General features: G+C 41.2%; 1 protein-coding gene across 1 annotated transcript in view; it reads left to right on the top strand.

The window, feature by feature from the left end:
• The first annotated feature begins 427 nt into the window (after positions 1–427).
• The window catches only part of LOC147027720 (ephrin-A2-like), a 294,814-nt gene continuing 283,646 nt past the window's right edge, over positions 428–11,595 (top strand). Inside the window, exon 1 of the mRNA XM_085877280.1 lies at positions 428–755. Within this exon, the coding sequence (XP_085733406.1) occupies positions 637–755 (119 nt within the window). The 5' untranslated portion in view covers positions 428–636. The remainder of the gene's footprint in view (positions 756–11,595) is intronic.

Here is an 11,595-nt window from a genome sequence, read left to right as displayed (position 1 = left end):
CTGCGTCTCCTCCTCTCGTCGAATTAGTCAAAACGGCGAATTAAAAGCTACAACACCCGGATATAAAAACCACAGCAAACGGGCCCCATCGGAACCAGCCCTCCATAAGCTCAACGCGATAAAATATGTTTATTCAATTACAGCAGTAGCAGCTTCCTCGTTTCAGCCACTTAGCGCCCCCCCTCCTCCACCGCAACCCCCCCCCCCTTCACAAGCCCATCTTACGCCTCCCGCACGCTATATCTGCCCCTCTTTACCTCCCGCTGTGCCTCTTCTCAGCACCCGACCAGCCTGACCCTTCCCATTTAGTGCTCCCATGGGCGGGGTCTCATCTCGGCCCCGCCCACAAGGCGGGGGGCGGGCCCCACAGCGGACCAATGGGATCACGGAGCGGCTTTACCCGCCCCACCCCCAATCGCTCCCGTGGCCCACTGCTGCTTCTCGCACTCTCACTTGCCGCTGTTTGTCGACTGCGCTTTCTCTCCCTCTCGCTCGTTCTCGCTGGTGATTTGTGTCCTGCTCCCGATAAACCCAGAAAATTTTTCGCCATACTCCGTACGCTCCCCCACCCCTTCCCCCTCCCCCCTGCTCGGCCCTCCTCGGGCCTCGGGAGTCCGCGGTGCGCTGCGCCTGACGATGGCTCAGAGTCGCGAGGTTCCGATGCTCGCTCTTCTCGGGATGTGCTTTCTTTTCCGCGGAGATGCCAAAGCAGTGGGACAGCGACACGTGGTCTACTGGAACAGCAGCAACCCCAGGTAAGGATGCCCGAGTTCTTGCAATCACGTGTTCAAAAAGGACCTGTCCACCCGCATTGTCTCTTGAACTCAATGAACTCAATCCGGGGACAACTCAATGTATATATGTGTGTGTGTGTGTGTGTGTGTGTGTGTGTGTGTGTGTGTGTGTGTGTGTGTGTGTGTGTGTGTGTGTGTGTGTGTGTGTGTGTGTGTGTGTGTGTGTGTGTGTGTGTGTGTGTGTGTGTATATATATATATATATATATATATATACATATATACATATATATATATATATATATATATATCTGTGTGTGTGTTTTTTCTGTGTATGTGTATATATATATATATATATATATATATATATATATATATATATATATATATATATATATATATATATATATGCACCGATCTGTAATAACAATCCGTGTGCTCCAAGCTTTGAAGCCGAGTTGGTAACTCCATCAGAGTTAAATGATGTACAAATCACTGATGAATCATGTGTTATATGTTTGTTATGTAAACGTGGTAATAATTATCATATATTAGTTATCGCACGTGAACCCCCCCCCCCACCCCCAATATCAGATCCTCGCAGGAAGTGTGTACATACATTGAGTGTTTCCCCCAACCCAAAGCCATTATCGCATTCTCTGCCTTTTGAGCGTGAATTTCGCGTCCTATCACCCCCATGTTAAGCCCTGTCCGTGTTGCAATCACCGCCAAGACGTAATTCCATGCTTTGTACGTTCGCGCCAAACTTTTCCCTCGAACACGAATATTCGGACACATCGCAGGCTCCACGAGATGTCATTCCACGCAGGTGATTTCATCAGAATAACGAACAACTTCTCCTTCAAGCTTCGCAAACACCGAGCCAATTGTGACTTCATTTAAACTTCTATTTATCAAATATATAACTCGTCATCATCTTTCTTTCTTTCTTAATTTCATTTCTCACCTCCATCCAACTCCATCTCCCACAACCCACTGCCCCTCCTGTCGGAGTCCAGTAATTCTTCGGGGTCGGTTAATTTTACGCGTGAGCTCTGTAATTGTTCCTCGTGGTCTTATTTCCAACATTACTTCGTGTACTTTGAAATGTATGAAATTGAACCCTGGCTAATGGACGCAGTGAACGCGCAATGAATGGACGCAGTACTGGAGCTGAATCGCGTGCCGGTCAATGGACGCGCGAAGCCCAAGGTCTTAACATTGGGGGCGCGAGGAATCGAGCGGCTGTCATTCACGGTTGCTTATGGGGGAGAAGAGTCCTCGCCATGGCCCCTCCTTCCCGCCATCCCGCGGGACAGCTCGGAGGGAAGAGGGGTGGGAGTGCAGCTCTACTTTGTTGTTGCTTCCCCTTTTCTTTCTCCTGCTTCAAAATCCGCTTGCTCGTGCATTAAATATTGACGCCGTAACATAAAGGGCGCATATTCACTCGCATTCAGCGTCTTTGTTGGGGTCACGGAACACGGCGCGTTTCTTGGACGGATTAAACGTGGGGACTTTTAGCTCATTGCTAATGAGCTATGTCTGGCATGATGTAGGTTGAGGAGGGGGGGGCATTGGAGTGAGGGTGGGAGCATGTTGGTGTGAGTGAGGAGATCGGGATGTGTGTTCAGTCAAGGTCGGAACTGCGCGGCACTGGGTCAAGTCCGACTGCTGGGTTTGGGTCACTTTGAGTGAAGGCGCACGTGATTTCACGCACCCAAATCGCACCCGAGCGCAATTTCAAAACAGGATGGTGTGACCTGATCATGTGTGGTCAACATCGGTCTGCGACGATCGTATCAGACGAGACCCGGAAAGAAGAACTACGGTGCTATATAGTGGGATCATTCCATGCAGCGTCCTTTTCAACAAGTGCTATCAGGGTAACGTCCATAGGTGGCGCTGTGTGTCCCAGGGTGCGGCGCCAAGACCAAACACTTCTCGCAGTCGAACTCTGGCCCGCAATTTGTAATTGTACCAAAGATATTCACCTGTGCATGCGTGCGTGCGCACGTATCATTCTGTCATCAATGATTTTTTTTAATTTCTCCACCATTCCACCACATTTTGTCGAACAAATGGTTGCATGAGGAGGATATTATCAGATCTTTTAACGTCGACGTTTTAGCAATTCCTTAAACCTAGATTGATTTGACTCTTCGATCCCAGACTCTTTTCTTCAATCTCCTGGTTACAATACCTTCAGAAATGATTGCCCATGTTGCACCAAGAAACATTGTTTAGCTGCCCGTGCCCATTCAAGATACTGTATAAAGTAACTTAAGGGTTCGACAAACACTTCATGAGTGTCGAAATGCCCTCGGATTGGAATTAATATCATATGACTGGTTTGGATTTCAGGTTTATAGACATCCTTCAAACTCAGATGATGAAAATATTGCTCATAAATTGCATACAAGACTATTATCCCGAGTGAGAGGTGGTGTTCAGAGATTTTAATTTGCTGAGTGTAAAATAGTTTTGAAATAAATGAACAAGTGAGCGTTACATCAAACGACCAACTCTTTTTCGACTTATTTAATCCTCTTGACTCCATTAAATGGATATTGGAACCGAGCTCTCTTTAAGATTGTATTCAGTTTGGCATTGACAACTGAAGTGATTGAATATCCTTTTTTTTTTTAGCTCGTGTTTCCCATTTCCTCCTTGTAGCTACACATATGTATACTGGTGGGGTGCGCTTACACATTGTTTCAGCATATGAACCGTGCTTCCCCATTGTCTCTGGTTGCTCACTTGCATTTGATGTTTCATTTCTTTATTTTATTTTGTTTTTTCATTTATTTATATTTTCATTTACAGATGCTTTCTGACAGTTCTGTGATTTTTTTTTTCCTGGTGAATCAGCTTCGATTTCTTTCAGCACACAAAATTACTGTGCTTCCCCATTGTCTCAGGTCACTCACCTGCATTCTTTTCATTTTTTCACCATTTATTTATATTTTCATTTATGGATGTTGTCCGATGATTCTGTGAAGTTTTCTGGAGTACCAGCTTCGATGTCCATCGGCACGAAAAATTTCAGCTTTATACGAAACCCGGAAGGTACCGATGTTTAATATCAGTCAATGTGTGAGTGAGTGAGTCAGGTAGTGGTTAGAAATAGCCATATATATATATATATATATTATATGTATAGACACGTAGTTCTATATATATATATATATATGTATATGTATGTATATATATATATATATATATATATATATATATATATATATATATATATATATATATATATTATATGTATGTAGGGTGTGAGCACTAAATACTTAATAATGATACCTTGTACTGTCTGTGAAACACCAAGATGACAGTTTACAGCTGTGTAAAGATTCAAATCCAGGCTTGACAGCTCTAAGGTGAGTATGCATACTTCTAAGCTATACTGTCAGCTCTGAAGGCTTGATATAATTACATGAAAATGTGAATTAACTATGGAAACCGCGAGAAATATGAACTTTCACAAGAATATAAGATCCGTCGCTTCACTGACGGAAATACCATTCGTTGTTGTGATGGCTAATCAAAAGGGCAAGAAGAAAAATGATTCCTGGAAGTGTGAGGATAACCTGCATCACAAGTTGCCGTTTTCAGTTTCGCCACGTGTGCCCACATACCCATAAAATAAATTAAAAAATTAAAGATTTTTTTTTTTTCCCCATCACAAACCTTCCCAGGAATTTCATGAATTCACAGTAGTTGGATTTATTGAAATCTGTTCATTCCTTCTCAAGTTATAACACGACAAACAAACAGACAGACATGGTTCCTTTTTTAAATACAGATGTTCAAAATGATGCACTGATTTTAAGAAAAGGTTACAAAGATGTACCTTATCATTTACACGAAGGCGAGTGCTGAAGAAGTTACTTTTCTTTTACCTTTATAAATAATACAACTGTGTATGTCCCTATGTCTCTCACAATTGCTATCTCCTCTCTCGCCGCTTTGCGCATCATCATCAAACTTCTTCGGCATAATTAACAATGTCTTAAACTTCTGGTTTTGGCATCTAGATTTACTTCCATATTTTATTCTGTTCAGCTCTGTTTAAAGTAGACTATTGTCGAGCGTTCCTCATGCCGGATGACGGCACAGCGTCCAGTCGGCGATGTTTTGAGGCCAACTATCAAGGAAGTGTTATTGCTGTTCTTGTCTCCATTTATTAAACTGTCACGGGATTGTTGTTGTTCTATTTCCCTATCATCATATCAAATGCCGTACTATCCAATCATCCATCCTCCACGGGTATATTCGCTACTATATTATATTTCAAGTCTCACTTTACGGTGGCATTCATCCTCATTTTGGAAAAATTATCTTTTATACAAAACGTCTCTTTTATTCGTATGTGTAAAAAATAATTTCAGATCATATCTAGATTGTAGAATCATTTGTTCAAGTTCACCGTCGGAGGATGCTTACTAAATTGGCTTTCTTCGTTTTTGACAAATCATTCTGTAAAGGTTGTAATTCAGGGTTCAGTTGGCTTCATCAAATAGCTCAAGAGTCGGATTTCTCTGGGCATACTCGTAGCACAAATAAACACCTTTTGTATTTTTCTCAACCATATTGTTTTTATTTTTATTTTCGATACATGAGGTGTTCACAAAGTTGTTGTTTTTTTTACAAATGCTTTACAGGAGGACATTGCTGTTTGTGAGTTTCCCCTTTGTGGATTCGCTCTATCACGATGAATTTATTGAGGCAATGTTTGCGGATTTCAGTCAATGGGCTCCTAAGAGTCATTGGTTGGTGAACTATTTTCCACATTTATTCATCTAATTAACATGGACCGTCAACACAATAACCCCCTCAAGCCTCCCAATAACATCTCGATCAACTTGTCTTTATCGTCGCTATCATCAACATTGCCATCGCATTATTTTATGAAGTTTATTGTTATTATTATCATTAAAGGTAAGTTTCATGATCTTTATAACTCAAGAAAATAAACTTTATTTTATCTTCTTGATAACTCTTTTATTCCTGCAAAATAAATAGCACAAAAACAATGCACAAACCTGTTAATTAAGGGTACAGTTTGGCAAAAACTGGGTGACAAATTTTGAAATTGAAGTCCCTATCCATATTTTCCACATTACCCCTTAAGTTGGCACATCATGGATTTGCGGTTCACCCGTGTTTTCAAGAATGTAACCCCCGCAAGACCTCCTGTACTCACAATAGTCGGAAACACATCAAAAAAGTTTAGAGGTCTATATATATATATATATATATATATATATATATATATATATATATATATATATATATATATATATATATATATATATATATATCTATATAATTAAACTAGTAATAGGTGTGCACAACCATCCTTGACCATGTTATGGAACATCAGCCAAGGCCCTCAATTTTGTTTCTTTTTTTTCTTCTGCCCTCACTTTTTCACCTTTATTTGCGTTTAAATTTGTTTTCTCCACAACTGCTTGAGCGAATGACACGATGCTTTCAACATTGGAGCAGATACCCATGGATTTGTTTGAAATTTTTACTGGGGTTGCATGATTATTATATGGAACATGCAAGTCCGCATTCCAAAAATTCTGTTTTCAGTAGGCACGGGTTGCAGGGCGTTTCACGTATCAGGAATAAACGGTCTCGACCTCGCTTCCATTGGCCTTGGTCGAGACATGCATTTGAGTATTTGTTTACGAATTAACTATTCCGTATTTAACCCGACCACTACAATTATTGCCACCTTCTTGTGGGGTCAGCTGGGGAACATTTAATCGCCCACATATTTCACAACCAGCCAGGCCTGATGGTTGACATGCTGATTTGGGTAGGAATTTCTAATACTGTATTTGTAATTTGTTCAAGGTGTCGGCAATTACTTGCCTACTGTTCATAACTTTACTGTGGGATATTTTATTTACACCAACTGGTGTTTGCAGATGGAACCACCAACTTAATGTCTATCCAAGGGAGGGCACACTTTATGATGCAACACCTTTCATGCGAACACCGATCCAAAAGTTTACATCTGGGGTGGGAACTGAAGCCAGGTTAAAGAGCTCAAAGGCACATCTGTTCCTCTAAACCATCCCGTCAGACATTTTATTACCAATCATGTATATGCCTGTCTATTGAAAACTCAGAAGGTTGGTTATCTTGCACTATCATGAGTATCTCATACATATAACATTCTGAACACCCTTCACATCAATCATATTGCTTCAAAACCTCTCTATAGCGATAATATATGAGTTAACCCTACCCCCTACCCGATTAAATGAACATAACTGTTCTACAGCCAGCTCCTGGAGGGGCTCAAACTGAACTTGTACATATCTTTTAGTAAGATTTAAATGGAGATCTCCCTTTTCCTATTTCTTTAAATCAGTAGACCTGTCAATCTCTTAACAAGCTGTTTGAGACTTTTGATGAGTACAAGGACCTTGGCATGATACATCATGATTTTTGCTGACATTTTCATGGAAGCTCTACATACAGAAAGTTGGGGCAGGGGGGAAGGGGTGGAGGGTGTTTGCTGTTCAATTTTCAAAAAGCATGCAAGACTTTTATGTCATGATGCTGTACATTTCTCATATAACGATCTATAATGGTATATGCTTCAATACCTTGGTAAGTAAGTAAGGCGGGAGAGTGACATGGACCTTTCAAAATTGCAAAGTGCTGGATTAAATGTACGAGTATGGATGGTCGACACAACTTTTACATCTGAAGAACAACTTAAACATGTGAATCTATATTCATTGTATGGAAGGTTTTTCGGCTTTGTCTAATTATTTTCCTGGAAAAATTAACAGGTTACACCTCGTTAAGACATAAATAGTTATTATGCCTGCCACCGAAAGTGGACGGAAGTTATGTTTTCACCCCTGTCTGTTGGGTCGCCGAAATAGGTGACCCTTATTGTCAGTAATTCTGTCTGTTTGTTTGGATGTTTTTTTGGATGTTTGTTCGTTTGTCATCAGCATAATTGGGAGTAAACGTGGGCGGATTTTGACCAAACTCGGGTGGTTGGTACATCTTATGACCTAGTGCTTTGGAAATTGTGATGGTTGCTAGGGACGCTTTGGTTCCCTAGCAACAACCGAAAAACCTTCAAAATCGGTACGGTTCACGCGAAATCAATTCCGAAAGCCATTATCCCACGTAGGGTTATGAAATTTGGCACGAATGATCTACAGGTGATGCGCTATCAAATATATTCCGGTTTTTGTGATATATGGTATACTTTACCCGCAGCGCCCCCTACAATTAGGGTATGCGCGAAAATTGGCGAAAATTTAAGGCCCCCTAGCGACCCGGTGAGGGCATCGATACGAATGAAACTTTGCAGGTTCATGGCACTCAATGAGTACTACAACTTTGCCTCAGGACATATTTACCGATTTCCCTTAGGTCAGGGGTCAAAGGTCAATTGGTGCAAAAATCGATAATATGCGAGAGCTGGAGGTGCCATCGCGCCAAATGCCATTCCTCCTAGGGTTATGGTCGGATGGTCATGAAAATTCACACTAATCATCTGGAATACATTATGCACAAACGATAGAGCCGGATTTTCGATTTAGATATTTATTCACCCACAGCACCCCCTCGAACTTTGGGGATTTCTGATTTCAAACCGCATTTTTGGTACTTTTCATTCAAATGGATACTGAGTAGTTATCGGTAGATGGAACTGGACGAGATTTGATATGCATAATCTTAAGGTGATTCCCTATCCACTATATGACATCCATTTTGCTCTATATCTTATAGTTTCCATGCTCGGCGACCCATCGCTGCCTACCGGTTTGTTTGTCTATTTGTCTGTCTGTGAGCAGGATATCTCAAAAAGTTGCGGACGGATTCGGACAAAATTTGGTAGACAGTTTGATTGTGGGACAACAGCAAATTAATTAAATTTTGGTGAACATCTGGATCCGGATGGTAGAATATTTAAAGTGATTCTTCACCATTGAGAGATAGGACCAAAAATGATAAATAGCACGATATCTCAAAAGGTTATGGACGGATTCGGACAAAACTTGGTGGAAATGTTGGGTGTGTGAAAAGGACGAAGTGATTCCATTTTGATCTGGTTTAGAGCTTGATGGAGGTATGCACTCTACCAAGTGCCATTCTAGTTTGTGACATATTTTTTGTTCTCTCACCCTGCAGTCACAGATTTAGAAACTTCATGTTTAAATGTATTGATATTTATCGAAGGTTTTCCTCTGTTATAGTCATGCCCCTGTGGATCTCCATCACGATTGAGTTGGTTGATATCACCTCTCTTCTTCATTTTGAGTTTGGTTGGCACCAGAACGACGTGGTGGACTTTTCAAAGTTTAAATGACCTTTTGTCTTGCTATCAGAAATCCTTTTAGTACTCGTGCAAGGAAAAAAAACAAAAAACACCACCACCACCTTTGTTGGCTTGCATACTTTTTTTTTTTAATCCCCCCTCACCATGGTTTGCTCATTGTATGCTGTAGTTTATCCTTTCCTTAACTTCAGGGCTGATGATTCTCCTTGTTCAGGTAACTGTTTGGGTAAATTTTCAGGTAACTGACAACATTGCTTGCTGTTGCACTATCGCTGTAACATGCCATCATTTCTTATTCTCATTTTCAGTCTAGCATCCAACAAATATTGATTGTAAAAGGTATATTGTATTATGTAAGAGACTTAAAAGGACAGGCTATATCAAAATCCAACATGCCCAAAGCATGGTTTTTCAGGTGAGTGTGCGTCATCATTTCTTCACAGTATCACAAACGGCATTCCACATCTTACAGTAAAACGATCAATACTGATCTTTAACAAACAACCTCTTTTCAATCTGCTGTCAGTTTGTAGGTTGGTGTTTTTTTTTTTTTGTCTTGTCCAAGTTTGCAAAAGGATGCAATATGTGAACGGGGAAATCAGGTGGGGGGAAGGGACCGATGGAGCAATTGCAAATGTGGAGAAAAGCTCCACGTGTAATGACCTCCTGGAGACTACAGTTGGGCCTCAGTCATGTAACCCGAGTCGGACCGAGTCCGAGGCTGCTTCAGGTGTTTTGCGTCCCTTTTTTGGAAAGCTCGGCTATCCCTGAAAGCAGGTCGTCCATTGCCCCGTCCACTCCAAGTCTTATCCGAAGCCATGACAAAGGCTTGATGACTTCTTGTTTTTTTTTTTGTTTTTTTTACTGATGAGGAGTCCTGTGAAGGCACTCCCTCCATCATGTGGTACTCATTAAGTGTGAAACGTCACTCAACACACAGGAAAGAGAGGCAATTTGCATAATTTAAAGTTTATTTTTAAACATAATTAATTCCACACATGGAAATTACAGCAGAAACCTGTAAAGACTGCAGGAATGAGGAAAAGGTGAGAAGACTGTGATGCAAAGAACTGAGTTGATGAGGCTTGGGTTTTAGGGAATAAGACAGAGATCACAAAGCACAAATCAGGGAGGTTATTAAGTGAAACCCTGACGTGGGCAAGAATGTACCGTTTCATGTACACCAGAAAGCTTGAATAATGTATTAAAACAGAAAGGAAATACATGTGAATGGTGTGTACAATGAATGATGTGGATAGACATAGAGGTAGTGAATATAAAGTGAGTGAGAGAGATAGAGATAGAGATAGATGACATTTCCACAAACCACATGAAAAATGTGGTCGAAATGGTCATCACAAAATATCCAGTGCAGAAGGACATGGAAAAATAAAAACCTGTCGTCTCGGTGTTGGCTAAGGAAGAGAAAAACGGAGCTCGCAAGGTTCAGTCACACTGGTCCATTTTTTTTTTTTAATCTCTCAAAGCTGTTGATGAAAAATAAAGCTTTTCATGAAAGCTGCCAGAACCGGGAAAGATGCCGAAGCAGACACAAAAACTGCCATGGAAAATATGGAATCAACACCATGAGACCAAGGCAATTTTTCATCTTCTGTAAACACAAGAGTGAGAAACAGAATGAGAGCCAAAAGATGCTCCATCAGGATCTGCTCACTCCAAACTATGAATGTGCCTGGAAAGCCCATCTCAAGGCTTGGATCCTAAGGTGATTTTTTTTTCCTCTTTCTGAGGCCGCCTTCGGTGGTGTCCGTTGACAGAAAACAAGTGTCTTGATAAAACCAGATGGGACGGCTCAGACGGCTCTGTGTCTGTGACAGACACCGACGTGGAAAAGCGGTGGGGTATGGACCCTTGTCTTCTTCTTTCATGTGGTCCTTGTAAGTCAGGTCTTAAGATATGCTGTCCAGGCATAGGAACTGATTGGGGCGAGCGTCTCCTGATAATGTGCCCTTTCGCTCTCTCTATAACTTCTGTTGCTCACTCTTGTGTGTGCAAAGAAGATGAAATGTCTCTCATTATTTCGCTTATCTAGACGTCATTCTTAAGTGCAGCAGACATGCGTTTAACTAACACACACACACACACACACACACACACACACACACACACACACACACACACACACACACACACACACACACACACACACACACACACACACACACACACACACACACACACACACACACACACACACATACACACACACAACTTGGCCTTAGCAGCACAATTTAGTGAACTCTCAAGTTCACTCTCCCAATATTTGTCTTTATGAGCTGTTTATTCTCTCGTGTTCTTTTGGTTTCACTTTTCCCCTTTACAGATAATTTTAAAATTGTTGATGATGCTTTCCAACTCGTGTTGGATTGTGTGTATACGTATGTACAAGTTGGGCCACCCAATCAAGATTGGGTTATTTCGACTTCTGTGAAGCATCAAGAAGATTGTTGTTAGCTAAGATGAAGTCATGAATACATGCATGCAGTGGAAATGAGGGAAACACCAACAGCAG

The sequence above is a fragment of the Eptatretus burgeri genome, chromosome 4 (genome assembly GCF_056783735.1).
Source record: "Eptatretus burgeri isolate ZD-2024b chromosome 4, Ebu_testis_v1, whole genome shotgun sequence".
NCBI classification, from domain to species: Eukaryota; Metazoa; Chordata; class Myxini; order Myxiniformes; family Myxinidae; genus Eptatretus; species Eptatretus burgeri.
The sequence above is the reverse complement of the archived record's forward strand: the minus strand, read 5'-3'. Positions and strand labels throughout refer to the sequence as shown.